At 38.4% G+C, this 20,979-nt stretch overlaps 2 protein-coding genes across 6 annotated transcripts; one reads left to right on the forward strand and one right to left on the reverse strand.

Annotated features, from left to right (window-relative positions):
* Positions 1-77: 77 nt before the first annotated feature.
* Positions 78-6,106, reverse strand: LOC136265441 (nucleotide-binding oligomerization domain-containing protein 2-like). The gene is made up of 4 exons (XM_066060288.1): positions 5,969-6,106; positions 5,486-5,905; positions 3,898-4,137; positions 78-2,880 (listed from the first exon to the last, which is right to left on the reverse strand). The coding sequence occupies exons 1-4, from the start codon at positions 5,982-5,984 to the stop codon at positions 302-304; spliced, it is 3,255 nt and encodes a 1,084-aa protein (XP_065916360.1). The 5' UTR covers positions 5,985-6,106; the 3' UTR covers positions 78-301.
* Positions 5,893-20,539, forward strand: LOC136265454 (TNF receptor-associated factor 3-like). 5 transcript variants are annotated; one of them, XM_066060320.1, is made up of 8 exons: positions 6,130-6,412; positions 7,709-7,845; positions 8,338-8,371; positions 8,425-8,463; positions 8,569-8,613; positions 10,770-10,829; positions 10,895-10,987; positions 19,736-20,539. In XM_066060320.1, the coding sequence occupies exons 5-8, from the start codon at positions 8,591-8,593 to the stop codon at positions 19,899-19,901; spliced, it is 342 nt and encodes a 113-aa protein (XP_065916392.1). In that variant the 5' UTR covers positions 6,130-6,412; positions 7,709-7,845; positions 8,338-8,371; positions 8,425-8,463; positions 8,569-8,590; the 3' UTR covers positions 19,902-20,539. The 5 variants fall into 5 exon arrangements, with proteins under 5 accessions (XP_065916395.1, XP_065916392.1, XP_065916391.1 ...); XM_066060323.1 differs by lacking the exon at positions 7,709-7,845 and having other exon boundaries at positions 5,893-6,412; XM_066060319.1 differs by having other exon boundaries at positions 8,425-8,613.
* The last annotated feature ends 440 nt before the right edge of the window (positions 20,540-20,979 follow it).

Raw genomic sequence — 20,979 nt, forward strand, 5'->3', positions numbered from 1 at the left:
GGACACCATCCAAAATCCTAGCTACATCATGAGTATCAAATCACACATTACCATCTCCCCTTAATTTGCACTACAGCTAGATTATATCATGTTTGCATACTTTCACATATCAACATGAATGTACAAACTATGTCATGCACTCTACATAACAGTTTCATATTTACTCTTTAAATGCATGTACAATATTTTATTAAACTCGTGATTACTACATGCATGAAAACAGTTCTTCATTACACATTAAAAAAAAAAACATTAATATAAAAATTAAAGTAATTCATATCGTTATCTGTATTCAAGGCATCTAGTGAAACTTAAATTTCAATTCTTGCGTGTGATTCCTTTTTCTTGCAATATTGATATTTTCTATGCAGCTCATTATGCAGTTGTCACGGGCAAGCCGTTTAGAAAACCCTACCTTAGAAATGGTGTTATTACTATTACATAGCTTTTCTAATAACAGTTTTGCTGATTCTTCATTCAAGGTGTAATCACCATACAATAAAAGTTCAATTAGCGTTTTGTTTTCCATAATGACTTCAGCAATCGCTATGGCTCCTACTTCATCAATAAAATTGTTAGTCAAGTTAAGTATCTCCAGAGATGTGTTCAATGTTAGGGCATGAGCAATGGCAACTGTTCCTTGTGAACCAATGTTGTTGTCGTTAATGTACAACTCTCGCAGAGTGTTAGTCTTGGATAGTCCTACAGACAATTGTTTCGCTCCATCATCCGAGAGGTTGTTGTTACTGATGATCAGCTCCTCTAAGGCAGTCATCATGTCAGATATTGCTACTGCTCCTTGTGCTGTTATGCCACAGCCCCACAAGTTTAACACTTTCAATGTGGGAGATGTGATTACTGCTTTAGTGATAGTCTCCACACAAGCCAAGTCATTGCAACCTAACTTTAAAGAACGTGGATGACAATAAGTAATGATGTCAGAAATGAAAGATAACGATACTTCAGTGAGATTGTTCTCCATAAAATCAATTACTAAAATTACTTGTTTTTCTCTACAGAGATATCGATGAAGCAGAATAATGCCACCATCTCCAATCTGACAGTTAGACAAAATCAAACCTTCCCACTTTCTGTTTGTCAAAAATAATCCTAGGGATTCTATCTGGTGTGAGATCCCAAGATTGTAATCTTTGAGATTAATTATGTTTCCATTAAAGGATTTTGAAAGAATATCACAAAGAATGCCATCCTCGGCCTCTTGGAAACATTGGAATAAATAAAAGACCCTTCCAAGATCATCAGTTTCTTGTGAAAATGCAACATTTTTAGAGCATGGTTCAGATAGAGCCATAGAAGTCACCTTTAATTGCATGATGTTTGTAGTGAAGGTATTTTGATCATTAAACAGCAAACAGTGTGGCACCTTAGTTGCAAGTGGTAGTAATGAAGAACAATGCAATTGCAAACTATCATTACTTAATGATGGTGATACAGCACGAATCGGTGAATCAAGTGTTGTTTGAGTACTACTTGGTAACACAGAACTTGATAACAAGTCAACATCGCAATCAAACACAGGATTGGAATAACCATGAACAGAGTGAGTGTGCGCAAACAATCCTAAATGATGCCTTAATGAATGATTGTTTCCACCTGTTATACCAACATACATAATCCACATGTTAGAAAGGCGAATACTTTTGTCAGAAGAACCTTTCCCACTGAAAAATGAATCTTTTAGGAGCTGGTCTACCTCATTTGATTGTAGAGTTGCAATATGGTAAGCTGCTAAGTATTCCTGAATGGTTGAATGCAAGAAGTTGTAAGACTTGACAGAATTTTGATACTCAACAGATTGCAGCAGTCCATAACAAGTGGGATCATCTTTACACATGTCAGATATTTCTTCAGCAGTGAATACAATTTTGTCAGCTAAAAGAGCTTTAAAAGCAAATTTCGCTACCTGTTGTAGTACCTCATTAACTATCTGCGGAAATCGTTCTTTGTTGATGATGACTTTACCCTTTGGTATAATCTTTTTAGATTTTAGGTAGTGGCATATTGTGAGTATGATGAAACTTCTATACATCTTGGATGCTGTAGATGGAAGGTCATTTGGTTGGTGCAAGCACAGAAATGTGACAATTGACATTATCGATGGTATATAGCACAATGCATCAATGTTGGGATGTTGTTGAAGATGCTTCTGCAGCTTTACAATGCTTGAGGGAGAATCCTTGAGGACTTTAGATGCATATTGATTCCTGCTTGTCTTGTGAAATCCAATAATTTCAACTATTTGATCAACTACATTACGTAGACAAGCGGAGGCTGAAGGTCGTGAAGTCACCACTATTCTAGCTGTAGGCAACAATTTTCCTCGAATTAGTTCAGTGAAAAAGGAAGAATTTCGCAGTTCATTTTCCATCTCGTCAAAACCATCAATTATTATAGTCACATCTCCTTTGTTTTCTAAATAATCACAAAGCACGCTTGTTTTATTTACTGGCTGTGCAAAATATTTGGCAAATTCACGTGGCGTGGAAATTTTTCGGACATTGGGATCTCTTAAAGGTAAAAGAAGTAACAGTTCACAGGAAGTTAATAGCTCACCCTTTGCCCACCTGAAAACTATTTCATTGCAAAGTGTTGTTTTTCCAATTCCAGGAGGGCCTTCTATAAGTATGACATTTTTAGGATTGTTGTTGTACGGATGATAGAATATTTCCTCAATCTTCAGTGACATGGGTGAATCATAATCTCCATCTTCTGCCATATCCCCATGAAAAGTGATGCATGTTGTGGTATCTTCACTTTTTATTAGTGCTACAGTTTCATAGAGTTTAGAATGAAGAGAAGGTTGCTGAATCCTTTTGTAATTTCGAAAGCTTCTAATTTTCATCATGGTGGATAAATCATCTATGCACAAAAGTATAACACACATAGTTAGCTACATTCATAATGACCAGAATACTTATCATTAAAAAACAGAAATATATTTAACTCACAATTTCTAATTTATTAACTGGGTTATGACTCCCCATTATGTGCCTTTTAGCGGGTCCTTACTGAGATAAAAATAATATGGTGAAATGCCACCTTTAAGATTGCATCAATGGCTGGATTGTGCACTACCAGAGTCTTATAAATGGTTCAAAGATGTTATTTTATAGTCTGTTAATATTTTTTAGGTGGCATTGATACGGTGGAAAACATCCAAACAGGTGCCTATGATAGGTAAGTACCTTATCTAAATGCTGCATCTTTAAATAGTGAATAGTGGCCACACTGTGTCCTTAAACATGGAGCATAAATGCCACGGCTATTATCATAATCCTTGATTGCTCTATAGGAATTAGCCATAAATGTCCTGAATGCCAGAGAACTGTCAATACTTAGCATACTGCTAGTTCCATTACTCGTGATGAAGGAACCATTTGCCACAGACACTGTTAGTCCATTAGGAGAGGTAATCTAAAATGTATTTGACATGTAGTTGGCAATGGAGTGGTGAAGCCAGAAGATTGCAATCAATAGGCTGGCTCCTGAGGCAAAAAAGAAGAAACAAGTTCAATCATTTCTTTAGGGTACTGGCTACTTGCCAAAAGGCACCTGTTGGGCTGAAGCAACATCTAGCAATGAAAAAATCAAGCCCGTAGCTATAGCCGTTATTGAGATAAGTCATCAGTAAGCTAGTCAGTTGGCAGAAAATTTCAATAAATAAAGAGAAGCATTTCAGTCACACTATAAGACACTTTTGGGCTTGATTATACCAAGCCAAGGGACCATGAAGGTATTATGAGACTGGTTTTTCCAGTTATTTTTTTGTGGGAAGTGTCATGATCTCCGATATATAGTACTACTGATATACACAGTGAACCCGATTCTCTACTTGTATGACTTGTTATGTAGAATCAATTTATACAGTTTACATACATCCAGTCAGTTGCATTGTAGAGCCGCTCAGTATGTTATATTCATACAAGATACATTCATCATTCAACTCCTGTCCAGCATATAGCAACATTTGTGTGTTAGCCAGGATGTCTAGTCTCTCCTGAATCTTTTCCTTGACTGTCCTTACTGTATCAGTATCCCTGAAAAGTAACTGAATAGATTCCTTAGATGGTGTAACATGGATGTTCAATTTCATCAGTGATGGACTTTTGCCTGTACCTAAGGAACACACCAAATACATAGAGTGCTGTACCTAACATACATAGCAAATATTATGCTTATGTACACCTGCTATCATATAGCTATATGTAGGTATGGAGGTATAGCTAGGACAAGTTTTGGTGCTACATTTGTCATTGTGTTTCTAGGTAGTGGTGGTGGGAAGGAAAGGGAAATAATGGTAACCCTATAGTACAAAAACAATAGACTGACTACATTGGAGACTCCCTTCAAAGACCAAGTTATTTTCAGGTATGGAGGAATGTGTAGTGGACCCTCAGTTGTCCAAACCCCAATGGTCTCAGGCAATGGTAAAAGTGTTCATAATGTGAATTGTTTTGGATATGTACAATATAGCTCTGTTGAAATATATAATAGAATGCACACATCTACTAGTCTTCTGAAAACAGATATTGTTTGATGTAAAATTAAAGTTAAGTTATAGACTCTAACTATCTAAACAGTTTTATTCTACACAAAAAGAGTATCTGTGATACGATATGAAGCGATGAATGGGCAATGTCACCTTCACTAAACCTCATCACATTTTCATGCATCAGGCGGCCATTTTGTAATCATGTGGTCACTTGTATACCAATAAAATCCTCATCACATATCTAATGGCAATGCAGCAGAATGAAACACAATGGAGATATGGCTCAAACTACAAAGTGACAAACAATTTTATTGGGCAGCCTGGTAGCAGAGATATTCTTTGAATGAAGTGATGATTGATACCATTTTATTAGGAAAGTCTGTGGTATTAGCCCAAGTCAGTACTTACAAAGTATGATAGTCAATGTGTTAATTACTGTCCAAACTTCGACCGTACATACATATTCACACATGCAGAGGTTTTTCTAGACTACGCCCCCTTCATAAAGAGTAGAACATTCTATACCAATTTTTAATGCTACTAAGCAAGAAGTTTTGGTGTAGAGGTATATTTACAGGTACAAGATACCATTGTCCTTCTGTAGCAAAACTAATATTGAGGCTCAAGAAAATCTACTTGCGACTACATTGTGGCTATTTTGCCACATTCAATCCATTCATAATCTATTCGCATGTGACCTGCGAATGCCCCCCCCCCCCCCGTACGTACCGCTCAAATGCAACATCATCTTGCAAGAGATTTTTAAAAATCGCTAATTAAAGGGCGTGGCACCTGTTTCACTCTCGAGTATTCATCCCAAATGAAATGGGATGAATACTCACAAACAAAACGGGTGCCACACCCTTTAATTACCAAGTTTTTACACTCTCCCGAGATGACGTTGCATTTGAGCAGTACTGTAAATGGCGATGATGCAATATAGTTCTGATGGTTATACTGAGCAGACTGTACCTGGAGTTGTGCAATCTCCAATCTTCTTCATCTTTAGCAACACTTGCATCTCTCCAGCTACATCGTTGAGCTTGATAGACTTAACAGCCTTGATCAACTGGTCCCAACTAGCACTATTGGAAGTTTCTAACCATTTATTAAACATTGCTTTACACTTCATAACATCTTGTACAGGCAACTGCCTTCTGAAGCTTTGTGTCTTTCTTACAGCATTCTTTTCCATCCCTTCACGTTGAAACTGAAGAGTACTGCAACACGTTACGTCTTTATGGAGGCTCATTTCGATTATACTTCTCATGGTTTCACTGTCCAACCCTAATTCCAAACCAATATCATTCCAACGTGTAGCAACTAGTGGTACTACATGTTCGGATAATACTTCTATAGTCGGTCGTGTTGTGCTATCCATGTTTTCATGATCTGTTGAAAATAAAGGCGATTATTAGAATACCACCAAAACAGTAACCGATACAGCACACTCACCGTTCATGCTGGCCATGAACCCACTGATATCAGTGAAGTAATAAAAACGTGGTCAAATCATGGATATCATATCCATGGTCAGTTTGGCGACGGCTCCACCTCACTGTAAAAATTCTCGAACCTCGAGGTTAATCCCGCAAACAAAGTCTATTAATAGAATAGAGTATTAAATCATAACATATTGCGTCATCTCACTGAAGAAGTAGACCTGCCTTTCTCGAAGTGAACCATCTGATTCTGCAGACCGGACGATTAAAAAGAAACCGAGCAACTCCCTAACCTTTACTCCATTATAGATATGCCAGGCTACGTCGTACACCTACAAAGTGGGGAAGAAGTTCGCGACGGATTGCGATGTTCTCACTGTCATTTGGTGTTGAAAGATCCTGTACAAACTACCAGTGGTCTGATATTCTGCAGAGATTGTTTTAAAGAAACCCTTTGGTAAATGAATGTAGTCTATGCTTGTAATAATTTGGCACTTACTCACGACATGCGAGTTGGCATGGCCACTATAATGGGGTTAAGAAGTACACCAGAGAGTACACCTTAGCTATGTTTGGGACCTACTTAACATGATCTGCACTAATGAGGTGGTCTTATTACTGAGGCCATGGAGTACATCTTAGCTATGTTTGGGACCTACTTGACATGATCTGCACTAATGAGGTCATGAAGAGTGCAACTTAGCTATGTTTGAGACCGACTTGACATGGTCCGAGAAATGGTCACTATAATGAGGTGGTCTTATTACTGAGGTCATGAAGTACACCTTAGCTATGTTTGGGACCTATTTGACATGGTCACTATAATGAGGTCATGAAGTACACCTTAACTATGTTTGGGACCTACTTGAGATGGTCACTATAATGAGGTGGTCTTATGGACCTTATCTGCAATGATGTCAAAGTACAAAATGGCGGCCGATAGTGTGGACACTTCTGTACAGAGGGTATTGGGAGAAATGGCGTTTCGCTATGTTAACGTTTACGTATGGCAGCAAGGGGGGCAAGGTGAGGCATACATACTTAAATACAAGACAAATGCACATGGTTTTACGTCGATGCCAAAACTTAAGTCTGGTTTCTTTTGGTGGACTATTTCACATTGCCACATTTAGCCTCTTACCTTTATTATTCAATAGTTCCATGTCGTGAAATCTGCAAATAAAGCTCATTTTTAGTGATTACATATAAAGTGCCCACACCATTTTGTCAATTATGATGTCATTGCAGATAAGGTCCATTGATCCTTTGCAGGTGAACTGCTGCCATAGCAACTTCCGCCATCTTAGAGTACAACCCGCTGATTGTGGTGCTTTAAACTATAAGAGTAAAACAATACCCAGGAAGTAGATTTGCCTCATCTGCTTTCTATGGCAAAGGTTGACCAGGTTAAACCTACACTCTCTCCTACGCTATCAGGGTTGCATAATGGGTTGTAGTCCAAGATGGTGGATGTTGCTATGTCAGCAGTTCACCTGCAATGGGTCTATTAATGAGGTCATGAAGTACACCTTAACTATGCTTGGGACCATGGTCACAATAATGAGGTGGTCTTATTAATGAGGTCATGAAGTACACTTTGGCTGTGTTTGAGATGGTCACTATAATGAGATGGTCTTATTAGGAGTACACTTTAACTATGTGGACCTACTATGGTAGCCACTATGATAAGGTATTGTGATTATGCAGGGTTGCCACTAAGTATGGCTACATTAAAATCATCATTATCATTTAGGCACTAAGGTTGAAGTTGAATCCAGAAAGGCAGAAGTCTGCATCCATTAGTAAAAATGACTTCAGTGATGGAGTAGTGACAGAAATAAGCATGGAAGCACCTGACAACAAAATCACAAGACGGATACTTCTTTGCAAGTATGCCAGTACCTGTTCTAATATAACAATCATTATATTTGCCGCGAATTTGTTCACTTAAGAGAGACTGCATTCTGTAAATCTGACTTTTTATTATCAAAATGTAGTATTCTAAATCTTACAGTACTTGTGCCATTGTAGTAGGTAAATGGACCACAATTTTATACACCATACTTTTAAAATCCTGACAATCTATCATTTTCAACAAACAAACCTGTCCAATGTATAGCCAAGACCACGACGACAACAAAAACTGCAGAATTCACAGTGTTGGTCAGCACATTATAACCAGTCCATTTTACCATGGACTGGTCAGTAAGACCAGTAAGTGGTCTATATATAATCCATGGTGATGATAAACTGTTCTCATCTATTGGTCAGAGTTTACAGGCCTTAGACTGTTGATCACCAAGTAATTTATATTTTGCAGTGTAGTCGCTGCATTGTGAGTGAGATGAATTCTTATTATGTAATTCCCTGTGTTTTATTTAGTAACCTCTCAGCAGAGCTTGAACCAAACAATGAGGTATGCATCATTATGGACAATACAAAATGATACACATGTTGTGGATGGTACAGGAGGTGATCAGTGTAAAGGAAGAGATTGATAGACTACAGGTGAAGTGCCCACACTACATCACTGGGTGTGATTGGAGGGGAGTGTTTAAAGATTGTCTTGTGGTCAATAAACTAACCAGGTGGTGAAATTGTATGTTACCATAGGAGCATACTGTGGCTTGTGAGTATGGAACTACCTCAATGTCTAAAGTGAGTGCTACATAGCATAGTCAAATATTTGAGAGTAAAAGTTTACTAAAAAATTTATACATACATTAAATGCACCAGCTTTAATATCAAGACACATGGTAGTGTGTTGTACAGCCAAGAAAGTTGGTGTGCCACACCATGGGTGTAGCATTTTTCTTGCAGGCAAAGCTCTATAGTCTCTTTTCAAAAAAGCACATGATTTTTGTATTTTAGCTGCCTCCACCTTCAGCACTCCGCACATCAAAATCACTTTATACATTTGTGAAAGTATCTCAGTCACGTACTTGCTACATGTAGTTGTTTTTCCATAGTATATAACTTGGTGTTTTTTTCTTTTAAACCTGAAATGTCTTCAATCTACCTATATACCAATTTTAGGTATATTGCCTTTAGGGCTTCACCAGGTAGGTGTGGCAAGTAATAATTTTTACTTTAGATTGCGTGATTGTTACACACTGTTGGTTTTTGCTTGTATCTTTCATGCTCTTTATCTCAAACCACCAAAATGCACTTCTACCCTCAAAGTTAAGCTTACCTCAAAGTTAGGTTTAATTTTTTCATTTTTTTTCTTTGTTTTTATGCAGGGACTTAATTTTTTTTGTCTAATTTTTTTTTGTCTTTTTGCACACTTTACAAATGCCAGCATAAAACGCAAATTCAAAACTCAATTGCTATGAAATTTGGTATACATTAAGGGTGAACTCACATACCAAGTCTGGTGTGAATCTAATAAACACTCACGGAGTTACAAACAAATTTTATTGTGTGCATAAAAATTGATTTTTTTTTGACATCTGCAATCACGTGGAAATTCATCTCTGTATAGGTTAGCCATCCTTTTGTGGCTTAAAAGAAATTGCAGTGACAGCTACTAAGGTGTAAAATTTCAGGGGTCAAAATGGTCTAATAGAACAGTCACCAAGTTGCAAAAAAGGTGTACAAAAAAAACATAGAAAAGATACTTGGTCAGAGTTTGAACCAGAGATCTCCGTACTTTATTCCCAAACCGTTCACTAAGATTTTTGAAGGCTGCACCCTTTTTTACACCTTGGCTGTTTGCATGGATCCTCTTATGATCTGATTCCCTAGTTTTGTGATTCCCAGTACATGTTATCAAGATACAAGTTTGTTGTGTGGCCAAGAAAGCCAGTGTGCCACACCGTGAAGGTGTGAAAAAGTGGTGTGGCTTTCAAAAGCCTGGGTGAAATTTTAAAGTTTACTAGCATTGCAGTCAAGAGATGGCTGCAGTGATGTTATGGTTATTGCCAATAAATTTTCATTAAAATTTATTAACATTGACACCCACCTTTGATTTCACAACTTTTATCACCCAGGCTATTTTGAAGGCTGCACCATTTCTCACAGCTTGTCTGTTGTTGTCTGGTACAGTTATAAGGGTGTATTACTTTGACCAATTACAAGAGTAAATAGTACAGTGGAACCTGTGTTACGGTCACCTGGATTAAGCGGTCACCTTTACATAACGACCATGGTCACGAGGTTCCAAATATTTTCCCATACAAATGTATGCATTGTGGTCTGCATTAAGCGATCACCTGTCTAAAGTGTATAATGGCCAACCAAGAATTTGCCTATGAATCATTGTATACATAACTTCATCCTTTGTATAGCGGTCGCTACCTTTTATGGTGGCTTGTTAAGCCAACTGTCTGGCACCACGACACTGTTTCAATCCTGCCTTTCAATGAATGCTATATAATCAGGCTTCATTGCTTAAACGTATTCAATAGCTATAACCAACATTCATAACAAGCTCACCTTGCCCTTTTTGTAGCTACTATTAAACAATAGTAAAATATTTACTGTATTACGGTTGGCGCGAACTCGAGCCTCTTAATAATTACTCATTTATAACAGTCATAGCCACTAAAATGCTGCTGACCACCTTATGCAGCATTTCTCTATAACAGCCACCTGTATGTAAAATACCAGATATATCTGGTCCCAAGGTGACCATTATAGACAGATTCCACAGTAGTAACTAAGAGTGTAGTACCCTGTGAAAAATGATTGTGTGATATTTCAGTAATTATTGCTCATTTAGATGAAATGGTAATTTGAAATGCGTACATGGCTATAGACCATTATTGGAAACCATAGTTACTATTACTTTAATACTTACTCTTACTTGACAGGAGTCTGATGGTCCACAGACATCATCTACTGGATGACTTCATCTTGGTGAACGTCTCCAGGTATCTGTACTTAATTTGTATTACTCTAATTGCCAAGCCTGTTTTTATTACATGTCCTCATGTAGATCGATGCTGGTGCTCGACAACTTGGTAAGTCGAATGAAGAGGTCTGTTCACCTGTGGACCATGGCAACCAGAGTCTCCCTCATCCACCTTTGGTAGGTGTAGTATTTATTCTGACTGTCAAGTCAATATAATTGTGTTTGTGGTGTGTGTGTCTGTGTGTGCTCAGAGTACAGCGTATGGAAGTTTGCTCTACTCTGGCCACATACAGTCAAACCTCTCTAACCCGACTTTCAATGAAAGACTTAAATTTTGCTGGATTAAGGAGGTTGTTATATTAACAAGTTATACTACTGCTGTAATTCAACATTGTACAATATTTATACCATAGATTCCCTAAAAATTCGACAGATATAAATTAATCCCGTTTGTGTCTGGCCGAACAATTAGGAAAAAAATGTACCTACCTGGTGTCACTACGGACAACACGAGCGCTGGTTCACTATTCAAACAATTATAACTAGGAACAAAAACAAAGCACGTGTTACAGCACAACTTTAAATCAAGTGTCAATAATTAGAATAAAACATGTTTTTCTCTTCTGTAAATGATGCAATAACAGCATTACATCACTCGCAATACAGATTGCGACACTCCCCACAGAGATGAGACTGCAAGCTGAGTTGATCCATTTCTTCATCTTTCCTTTGACTGTCATCAAAGTTGCTAGAGTTTAGCCATCGTCTAAGCCTCTGCCTTGTTTCAATTGAGGCCTTACGAGCAGGACAAATGGTAGGTGTTAAATCATTTACATCAGCCTCCATGTTACAGTCAGATAAATGATCATTATCATCTTCAGTGGGTGCTAATGGTGACTTATTTTTATTCACATTGGTGTCAGTAACATTATTACTTGGACACTCGATGGGGTAGAGGAAGCTAAGAGCTCTGTTTATAGATTTAATAGGACCAAATGCAATTCTTGCAGATCTGATTCTCTTATCTCGACTTTGGAATAGTTCACAAATACGACCAACCTTCCAAGAACCTCTAGGGAAGTTTTCTTTAACTAATACAACGTCTCCCACCTTTGAAATGAAGTCTGTAGAGCTGTGAGGTCCTTTCAGTAGTGTCCGAGGTCTTTCACGTAGGTTTGATAAATACTCTTGTTGCCAAATAATCCAAAATTGATTTAAGAGTTTCTGTCCATGCTTCCATATTTCTAACAGTTGCTGTGAAGAGGATATTATCCCGGAAACATTAAACTCTGGATCAATCTCTTCAGTGAGATCTGGAATGACATGGTTTGAATGAAGTGAAAGAAAATGAGAGGGTGTAAGGACCATGCTCGAGTTGATGTCAGCATCTACATAGACCAATGGACATGAATTAATAACTGCCTCTACCTCTGTCAATACTGTTGACAATTTCCTCTGTGTTAAAGATCGGGTCCCAATAGTTTTCCGAAGAGTGCGTTTTGTCAATCTCACTAATCGCTTGTAAAACCCTCCCGCTAGTTCAACAATAAACCTCCACTTAATGTAACACTTGGTAGAAAAATCACATACTTTCTCATCTGTGACTACATCCCTCCACGCCTTGTGAAGAGTTGTACTTGCACACTTAAATTGTTGTGCATTGTCTGAAACGATCAACTGCGGAGTTCCTTGTCTGGAGATAAACCGACGCAAACCAAGGAGGAACTCATCTGCTGACATGTCTTCCGCTAGTTCCAAATGAACGGCACGGACTGTCGTACAAGTAAACAAGCACACTCATACCTTCTTAGAGTTATCTCCATCAGTCTGGTCAGTTACTGCAGCAAAATTCTTGATATACAGAGGGCCAAAATAGTCTAGACCAGTGTACTCGAATGGGAGGGATTTAGTGACTCACTCTCTTGGTAAATCATGATCAGGCATTGGTGGCATAGCAAAGGGGTGCCCCTCAACTCGTCTGCATATTCTACAATTTGATAGAACCTTCTTGACTGCTGCACGACCATGGGGTATCCAATACATTTGTAAAATTGTTGCTAGGGTTTGTGAAAGACCCGAATGAAGGATTTTGGTGTGCACATCATTAATAACCAATTGAGTAAAATATTCATCCTTCTGCAAGAGCTTCAGGAACTTTGCTCCTTGTGTTAAGTCTGTATTTTCAAATCATCCGTGGCACCTGAGCAAACCGTTTGAATCCAGTTGCAAATTCAGCTGGTGAATTGTATTGTTTTTTTCTTCCTTGTTGTACCTTGTCAATTACATCAGAGTATGACTTCAATTGGAGTGTTTCTCCCACATAAGCCTTGCAACTTGCACTTCTTTAGCTGATAACGGTCCCATTCTGTGATCCCTCTTCCTTAACTTGTCAACAAACCTTAGGATCCATGCTGTAACTCTCAGTAACTTTAAAAGTGAAGAATATTTGTTTTCATTGATATCTTTGAGAGTTGTGCCATGTAGGTTGAGAGAACTTTCTCCAACTACAAGATCAGGTTCTAACACAGTAGCTCTACCTTTCAGTTCAAGTTCAAACTGTTCTTGGAGCTTAGTGTCCAGGTCTGGCGTCTTGGAATTTGGCCATAGCTGCATAGGTTGGCTTAGCCAAGATGGACCATTCCACCACATCGATGATAACTCATCAGGTGGCTTTCCTCTAGTGGCCAGCCACATCTGCTGAATTCTCTCCTGTAGGCACGTGTTTAAAAGTTACATTATTAAGCATTTTGATCTCTTTCAACCTGTTTGCTACAAAGGTGGACAATGGCTTTTTAGTTTGCAGCCAGTGTAGTACACACAGCGAGTCAGTAAACACTATTTTATTGGTAACCTGTAAATGGAGTTCCCTTGAAATAAATTTCAGTGCTTGTACCCCAATGAGTACCCCTAACAATTCAAGCTGTGGTATGGTTATATTATCTGGAGCTAAGCGTGTTTTGGAAAAAATAAGGTCAGCCTTGTATGTGCCATTGAGTAATTGGTGCAGATAAATTGCTGTGGCATAAGCCTTACTAGAGGCATCACAGAAACAGATCAGACCATATTCAATGCTTTAGTTGATGCCATCTGGATTAAAACCTGGTTTCCACAAGCTACAGTGGCTGCTTCACCTTTTGTTTCTTCTTGAGTGCTCAGTGTGTGTATCGACTGTAACCCAGATTCAGATGGTTGATCTTACGCTGTAAATAGATTAGGGCAGAGGCTTCTATGGTGATTATTCTTGCCACAGTGAAAACAGGTTCGTTGTCTTTGGCAATCTTTAGCTACATGACCTTTCTGCAGGCATTTGAAACAGGACTCCCTCAGCTTCTCCATCCTGGCATGTTGTGTGGTGTATTCTGAGCATTCATCTGACCAGTGGCTGCGGCTACAAAAGACACACTTCAAATTATTCTGAGTCCCCCTACTACTGCCTGAGTCACTGCTTGTTTCTACTAACAGTTCTCCTGCAGTGGGCTTTGACACTAGAGAGGGGTAACGAGATTCTTCATACAGGTATTCGGGCTTAAAAACCATCTTTGCTGGGGGGAGTTGGTGAGAGAAGTATGATTCACCACCACCAGCCATTTCCATAGCTGTAATATGTTTCTCCAGTAATTTCTGCAATTTTTGTACAGTCCAGGGCTCCTCTCCCTTCATCAAGTACAACTGGTAGAGAACTTCTTGGGGTAGTTTCTCTGTAATCTGTGACACAGAGTGTCGGTGCTCAATGTTCTCGCCTAAGGCTTCTAAGCTATGCTGGTGGCACTCTATGGCATCATAACATTGCCTTAATTTCCCAATTTGATTAGAGGCAACTGCAAGGTGAGACAAACCACGATAGTGAGCATCAATAATCAACTGAGAGTTGCCAAATCTTCGTTTTAACACATCTACCACTACTGCATAATTATCATGCGACAATTGATACTCAGAGATGGCGTCCAATGCCTCACCAGTTAATCTTGACTTCAAATAAGTCATCTTGTCCACAGAGGAATATTTGCCCTTGTCAATTGATGCCTCAAAGGCATCCCAAAATTCTCTCCATTTTAGTACATTCCCGGAGTGATCTCTAGTTTGGGTGCCTTAATAGTGGCATGAACGTTGGGCTGAGACCATGTATTAGCAATGTTAGCACTTGGAGTATTAATTGAGCTGGTCTGTGTGGTGTGGGGACCCTTACTTTGCAATTCTAAGTCCTTGCGTATTCTCTCCAGTTCCTCCTTTAGTACCTTCAATTCAGATATTTTTGTCAGTACACTATCCATCAGTTCAGCATCTTCATCTAAGATGGTTTGGAATTGTTCTGCACCTTCTGAATCATTGGCTTGCTCAAACGCATCAGTTAATTTGTCATTTGCGGATTCCAGTCTCGAAATTTCACTTCTAAATTCAGTAACACTTTTCCGGCAGTCATAAGAAGGTGCAAGACATCTTCAAGGTTGTTAGGAAGTTTTTCTTGCAGTAACTTCTGGGCTTCAGATTCCTCCTTAATTAATACCTTTTTGTCCTGTGTACATGCACTCTTTAGTGAGCTACCAGTCGGCATTTCGCAGCACCTATGTTTCAACTAGAAATAAACTGTTTAAACAATTAAGTTCACTCGCCTTCTGTAGTACCGTTATAAATTATGCCACGGTACCATGACTTCTTTGTTTAGGATTCCAAGAATCAAAAATCAGTGATGCTTGGCGAGAGTAGTAGTAATCAGGTTGGACAGGTTTTCAGCACCAAATGTCGCTACGGACAACGTGAGCGCTGGTTCACTATTCAAACAATTATAACTAGGAACAAAAACAAAGCACGTGTTACAGCACAACTTTAAATCAAGTGTCAATAATTAGAATAAAACATGTTTTTCTCATCTGTAAATGATGTAACAACAGCATTACATCACTCGCAATACAGGTTGCGACACCTGGTGCTATTGTCGAATTTTTAGGGATCTACTGTGAGGCGGAGCTGATGATACCACAACACTCATTTGGCCGCAGCGCTACATTATCCAGGAGGGATGGTCAAAGTCATTACTACATCGCTTTTTGAATACAATCACCCAGGCGTAATATTAAGGATCTCAAAAATTAATAAAAATAGAAACCACAATCAATAATATAATTAAACGATCTTGTGATAAATCTTGCTACCAGATGCTGCATAAAATGTTCCATGGCTTAACAAAGCGTTGTCTGAGTGTTTATCATGTTACAATGAGATATGGGGCCAGGAGAGATTTTATTCTGTGAACAGAAACGAAGATAGTTTTGCGGTAGCCGTGATGTCACACAATGATATCGTTGGGTACGTTCCCTGAACAATTTCACGCTTGGTGCTTCATCCAGCATCGAGGTAACATATTGTGTGACATCACTGGGAATCCTCAGTACTCAAGAGACCTTCGTCAACTAATACCCCAAGTGCCAAAAAATTAGTGTGCTTATAATTAGAAACTTTCCTGCGCTTGCTGAAATCTACTTGGAACTCCAGTTATCCGAACACTTGCTAATCTGAATAGTACAAATGACTGTTCTATTAGAGTATTTTGCAAACAAGTGTATGTTCTATTAGAGTAATTGAACTAGGTTCTGTATATGTGACTGGATTTTGGAAAAACAATCCAAATTGCACATTAGAAGTTTCGAGATAAATGGTTTTAAAGAATTCAAGCCAACATAACTCTCCAAGGATAGCAAGCACGTGAATGAAATTTGCACTAAAGATGCATAAATCCGTTACCTTTCAGACCACTTCCAGAACTTGTAGCTGCTCATAGAATTTCTTGCCAAATAAGATAGAAAATCTAAGCAGTTGGATAAGCGAAGTAGTATCACGAGTGCTCATAAAGGGGTGGAGGGGTGGGCAAGGGTTAGACCTCAAAATGGAGGCAGGCCATGACTGGAATCCAGAGACGAGATTACAGGGCTGTGCTGGCTCCATAGTGGCTGATGTGTAGCAAAATCCACAGAAAAACGTCTGACCAACATTACCAGGCTGTCCATCAGTCAAGCCAGGTCCTTCACAAGGCCTAAAACCACCATTCAAGTTCTACACACCACCCAGAAAAGACGTCTGTTGAAACCAGCCTCAAGTAGTTTGAGTGTCAAAACTACTAGTACGATAGTGTAGCTATCCACTGGAGGTGTTAGTTTGATTTTGCCTGATGTGCGATTTGGATCGGTTTTGTAAAATCTTCTCACATATAATCAATAGGTTCACTAATCCAAACAAATTCACTAATCTGAACAGACTTTTTCAACTTGAGAACAGAACTGTTCGGATTAGTGAGGGAACCACTGTATAGGCGAATGCTCTAGTAGGGTAACTGTACTGTTTAAGTATTTCAATCATGTGCTTGTTACATGTAGTTGGTTTTCATAGTATAATATCAATCTGATTTCTTATAAACCATAAAAAAGCCTTGTTATGATGATCTGTCTACCTGTATATCAATATTAGGCTCATTTCCTTAAGTGGTTTACTGGGTAGTGTTGGCAAGTAATATATATATATATATATATATATATATATTTAAAATTTGATAACTTGATCAGGGAAGGTACAAACATTTGACTGGACCATTGGACTAGACTACTGGACTGATGTTTTTTGGGTTTTAATTCTTTTCTAGTTTGTCTATTAGTAATTTGGCTTTCACAATCTTCCCTCAGAAATGTCTACTTGCTACATTCTCCATGATGAAAGTACCCTATTTACAGTCCTTGTACAGCATGACCTGTTAAAAGTTGAAAACTTTATCATGTGCACATTGACAGCAGCTGCTTGATTTTCAAATGCATGTAGTAGATTCTAGATCAACTGTTGAATTTAATTTAAAAAATTAGGAGCTGGGGTTAGATATTGAACTGGTATGTACAGTATACATACATGCAATCAAAAAACTGTAATTACATCTGTATATGTACAGTGTAGTTGTGTAAATCATACCAAGTGGCAAGCTGTGATAGTACATATTGTGTGTTGTACCACTACTATGTTTATGGTTTATAGTATTATACCAGGAACGCATCCTATGGACAAAAGAGCATGTAACTCCGTAAACAGTGAAATGGCTGCCGTGTACTAAATAATAAGTAACTTTTTAAAATTTCCCAATCAGGATATTATGCAGAGGTGCATACTCAAATACGTCACGTTTCCGCTGCAACAAAGTGAAACTATGGAAATGAAGTTCAGTGGCACAATGGAGGAATAGTAGCACAGGCTTAGCAGGACAGTCTTTCTACAGTCACTAACACGTGAAATCAAGTGAAATTACTCCACTTGACTATTCCAAGCTCTACCTTCGACTCGATGATCTTCCTATCGAAGCAGCTTTACATAAGACGATGGAGTAGCAGCCCATTTAGTGTATTCCTGTTGCTCGTAAGAATGATGTAACCAATTATATACATAGTAACACTGGACACCATGTTTGAATTTATTGGTAGTGTACGGAGTTACCCGCTTCCTTGTCCATAGGATTCGATTATACTAAATACATACTATGTTATCTGCAAATAGAGTTTTGGTAGAGAAGGCACTAAGTAGTCATTCCTGACGACAATGCTTGACAATTTGGCTAGCTTGTTGTGTTTGAAATTGTGCTAGTCCCAAGGTGTCTGCACTATGTAGATTCCACTTAGCCTTAACCCTATAGAAACACTCAAATTAACACTGCACAGGGTCTATGTAGCTATCCTTAGTTCAAAGCTGCTTTTGCCAATGCTTTTGGCAAACCAATACAAACTCTCCAAAGCCTTGTGGTCAAGATAGTTACAACACTATCAGCAAAGACAAATGGGACACAAAGGAGGACACAGGTAATTCCATTAAGCATGCATTGTACATACTGCAGTATGCTAAAAAGCACCAATTGAGCTGATGCAACTGAAATATCAAGCCGGTGCAAGATATTGTGAGACTGGCTGAACATAGCTGATAACTAAGCGTAATGGCCACTTTGTAATTTCAGTAATTGTGACCTGCTGAGCAAAAACTGGCCATTTTCGTGAAATTCTATTTTGGCTATATAAAAATGTAAAAACTGGGTAAAAATACGTGTGCTACATAAAAAATCATGCATGTTTCAATCTCTTCGGTATGTACTGAAACAAAGCTCAAATTAATAAAACCCATATACCACCAGATTCCCCTGCTTATTGGGAGTAGTAGTTTTGTAGTCATACAGCATGCAGACATGAGTTATGGGTGCTTATTCACGATGTGGTAGAAAAGTTTAGTGTCATTATTTGGGGTTTCTTCTTTGTCCACACGAAGACATACAGGGAAACACTATACCTTGATTGATGTACCAGTTCATGGTGAACAGACTGAGCCAAACCCCTTGTCTTTGTAGCTTGTTTCTGTTCCAACTGTCTAGCGCTATAACTCCAAGACTCCATCACAGAAAGCTGGCTGTTCACTTACTATAGAATACAGAGAAGCAATAAAATGGAATTCGAGGAATGTGCAAAAATGGCTGGGTTTTGCTCAGTGAGTCACAATTGATAACTTGAGTGTGCGTTCAGACAAAAGCAATAACCTTGGTGCCACTCTTCCATTCTAATGCACTATGCCTTGGTTAACCAGCCATAATAAGAAAAAATTAAAACTTTAAAGCTTGATTAGGGATCATAGAAATAAGAAACAAGGGAGTTGCATACACCTGAAGATATACTAGTGGACATTTAATCCCTAATTCAGTCGTGGGTATAGACTGAAGTAGGGATGTTGTATACTCTTTAGGTGATCATTGTAAAAAAAAATTTAAAAAGGGGATTAAATGTCCACTAGTATATCTTTAGGAGTAGGCAGCCTCATTTCTATGATACATAATCGAGCTTAAAATTCTTAAATTTCCCTTATACAGTATGTTGTATGGATTGCCTTGGTCTCATGGTGCTTACATGTATTTCTTTACAGGACACCACAGCATTTCAAGGATGGACCACATCTCAATTTCATTCTGTGGATGAGAAACTTGACAGAATTTCTTCACGGTTGGAGGAACTTGGCCACGACAGGGACATGTTGCATGCAACCACTGTTGAAATTCAAAACTCTATTGGTGAAATTAGAAGTAACGTAAAGCTGTTGCGTGCCAGTAGTGCTGGCTTTCTAAATGGATACCTCACATGGCCAATTCCTGATGTTGGACAAAAAGTTAGAGATACTTTAGCTGGAAAAACACAGGCTATGTTCTCAGTACCATTTTACACTAGAGCAGACGGATACAAGATGTGTCTGTGTGTTTATCTTGATGGTAATGGCCCTGGACACAAAACGCACATCTCCATTTTCTTTATCATCATGCGGGGAGAGTATGATGAGCTCCTTGAGTGGCCATTTAATTACAAAGTGAGCATAACTCTATTCAACCAGGAAAATCAAGCTGATAGCATCACACGCTCTTTTGAGTCCACAACTGCAGAGCATTTTCAGAGACCACTAACTGCTGTGAATGTTGGCACCGGGTATCCCAAGTTTGCAACTATTGTTGTTCTCCGAGATCCTAGATATGTCAAAGATGATAAAATGTTTATCAAGGCAATGGTGGAGAAATCTAGCCATGCCTTGGTGTGATTTCTTCATGCACAAAATGTTGGTACTTAAACATGTTACTTTAATTGTAATGAATATAGTGTAGAATTTGTATGTGTAGTTTTCTACAGTGTATCTTTTTTACGTCTGTAGTTGGATTTTTTATTATAAGATTAGTTATCTTTGCTGAGGTCCAAGGGACCAGCTGTTATACGATGTATCTGCATGCTACAGTGATATTTCACATGACACCATGCAATCACATATAACCCACCAAATCTCACATTAATTTTATTGATGCAACCTGCACACTTCATTTCATTGTAACTCAAGCTGTTATATAATTATTGTACTGCACATTAATAATATTTTGATTGTATGTATAAGTTATTATTTAAAAACTTTATCATAACTTTTTTACACACAGTACTCTTCCAGTTCTCAAGATCATGGGTGTATGCTAGAATCAGTGAATAGTGGTTGTAACCAATTGCAACCTTTAGAGCATGCAGCAGTGATAGGTCCAGGAATTATGGCTGAGTAATTTTGAAGCACCCGACTATTGTGCTATTAAGTTTACTTATTATGCAATACTGCATTGCTCAACCTCTCATGTTTTGCTGTTT

This window comes from Dysidea avara, chromosome 9 (genome assembly GCF_963678975.1).
Source record: "Dysidea avara chromosome 9, odDysAvar1.4, whole genome shotgun sequence".
NCBI classification, from domain to species: domain Eukaryota; kingdom Metazoa; phylum Porifera; class Demospongiae; order Dictyoceratida; family Dysideidae; genus Dysidea; species Dysidea avara.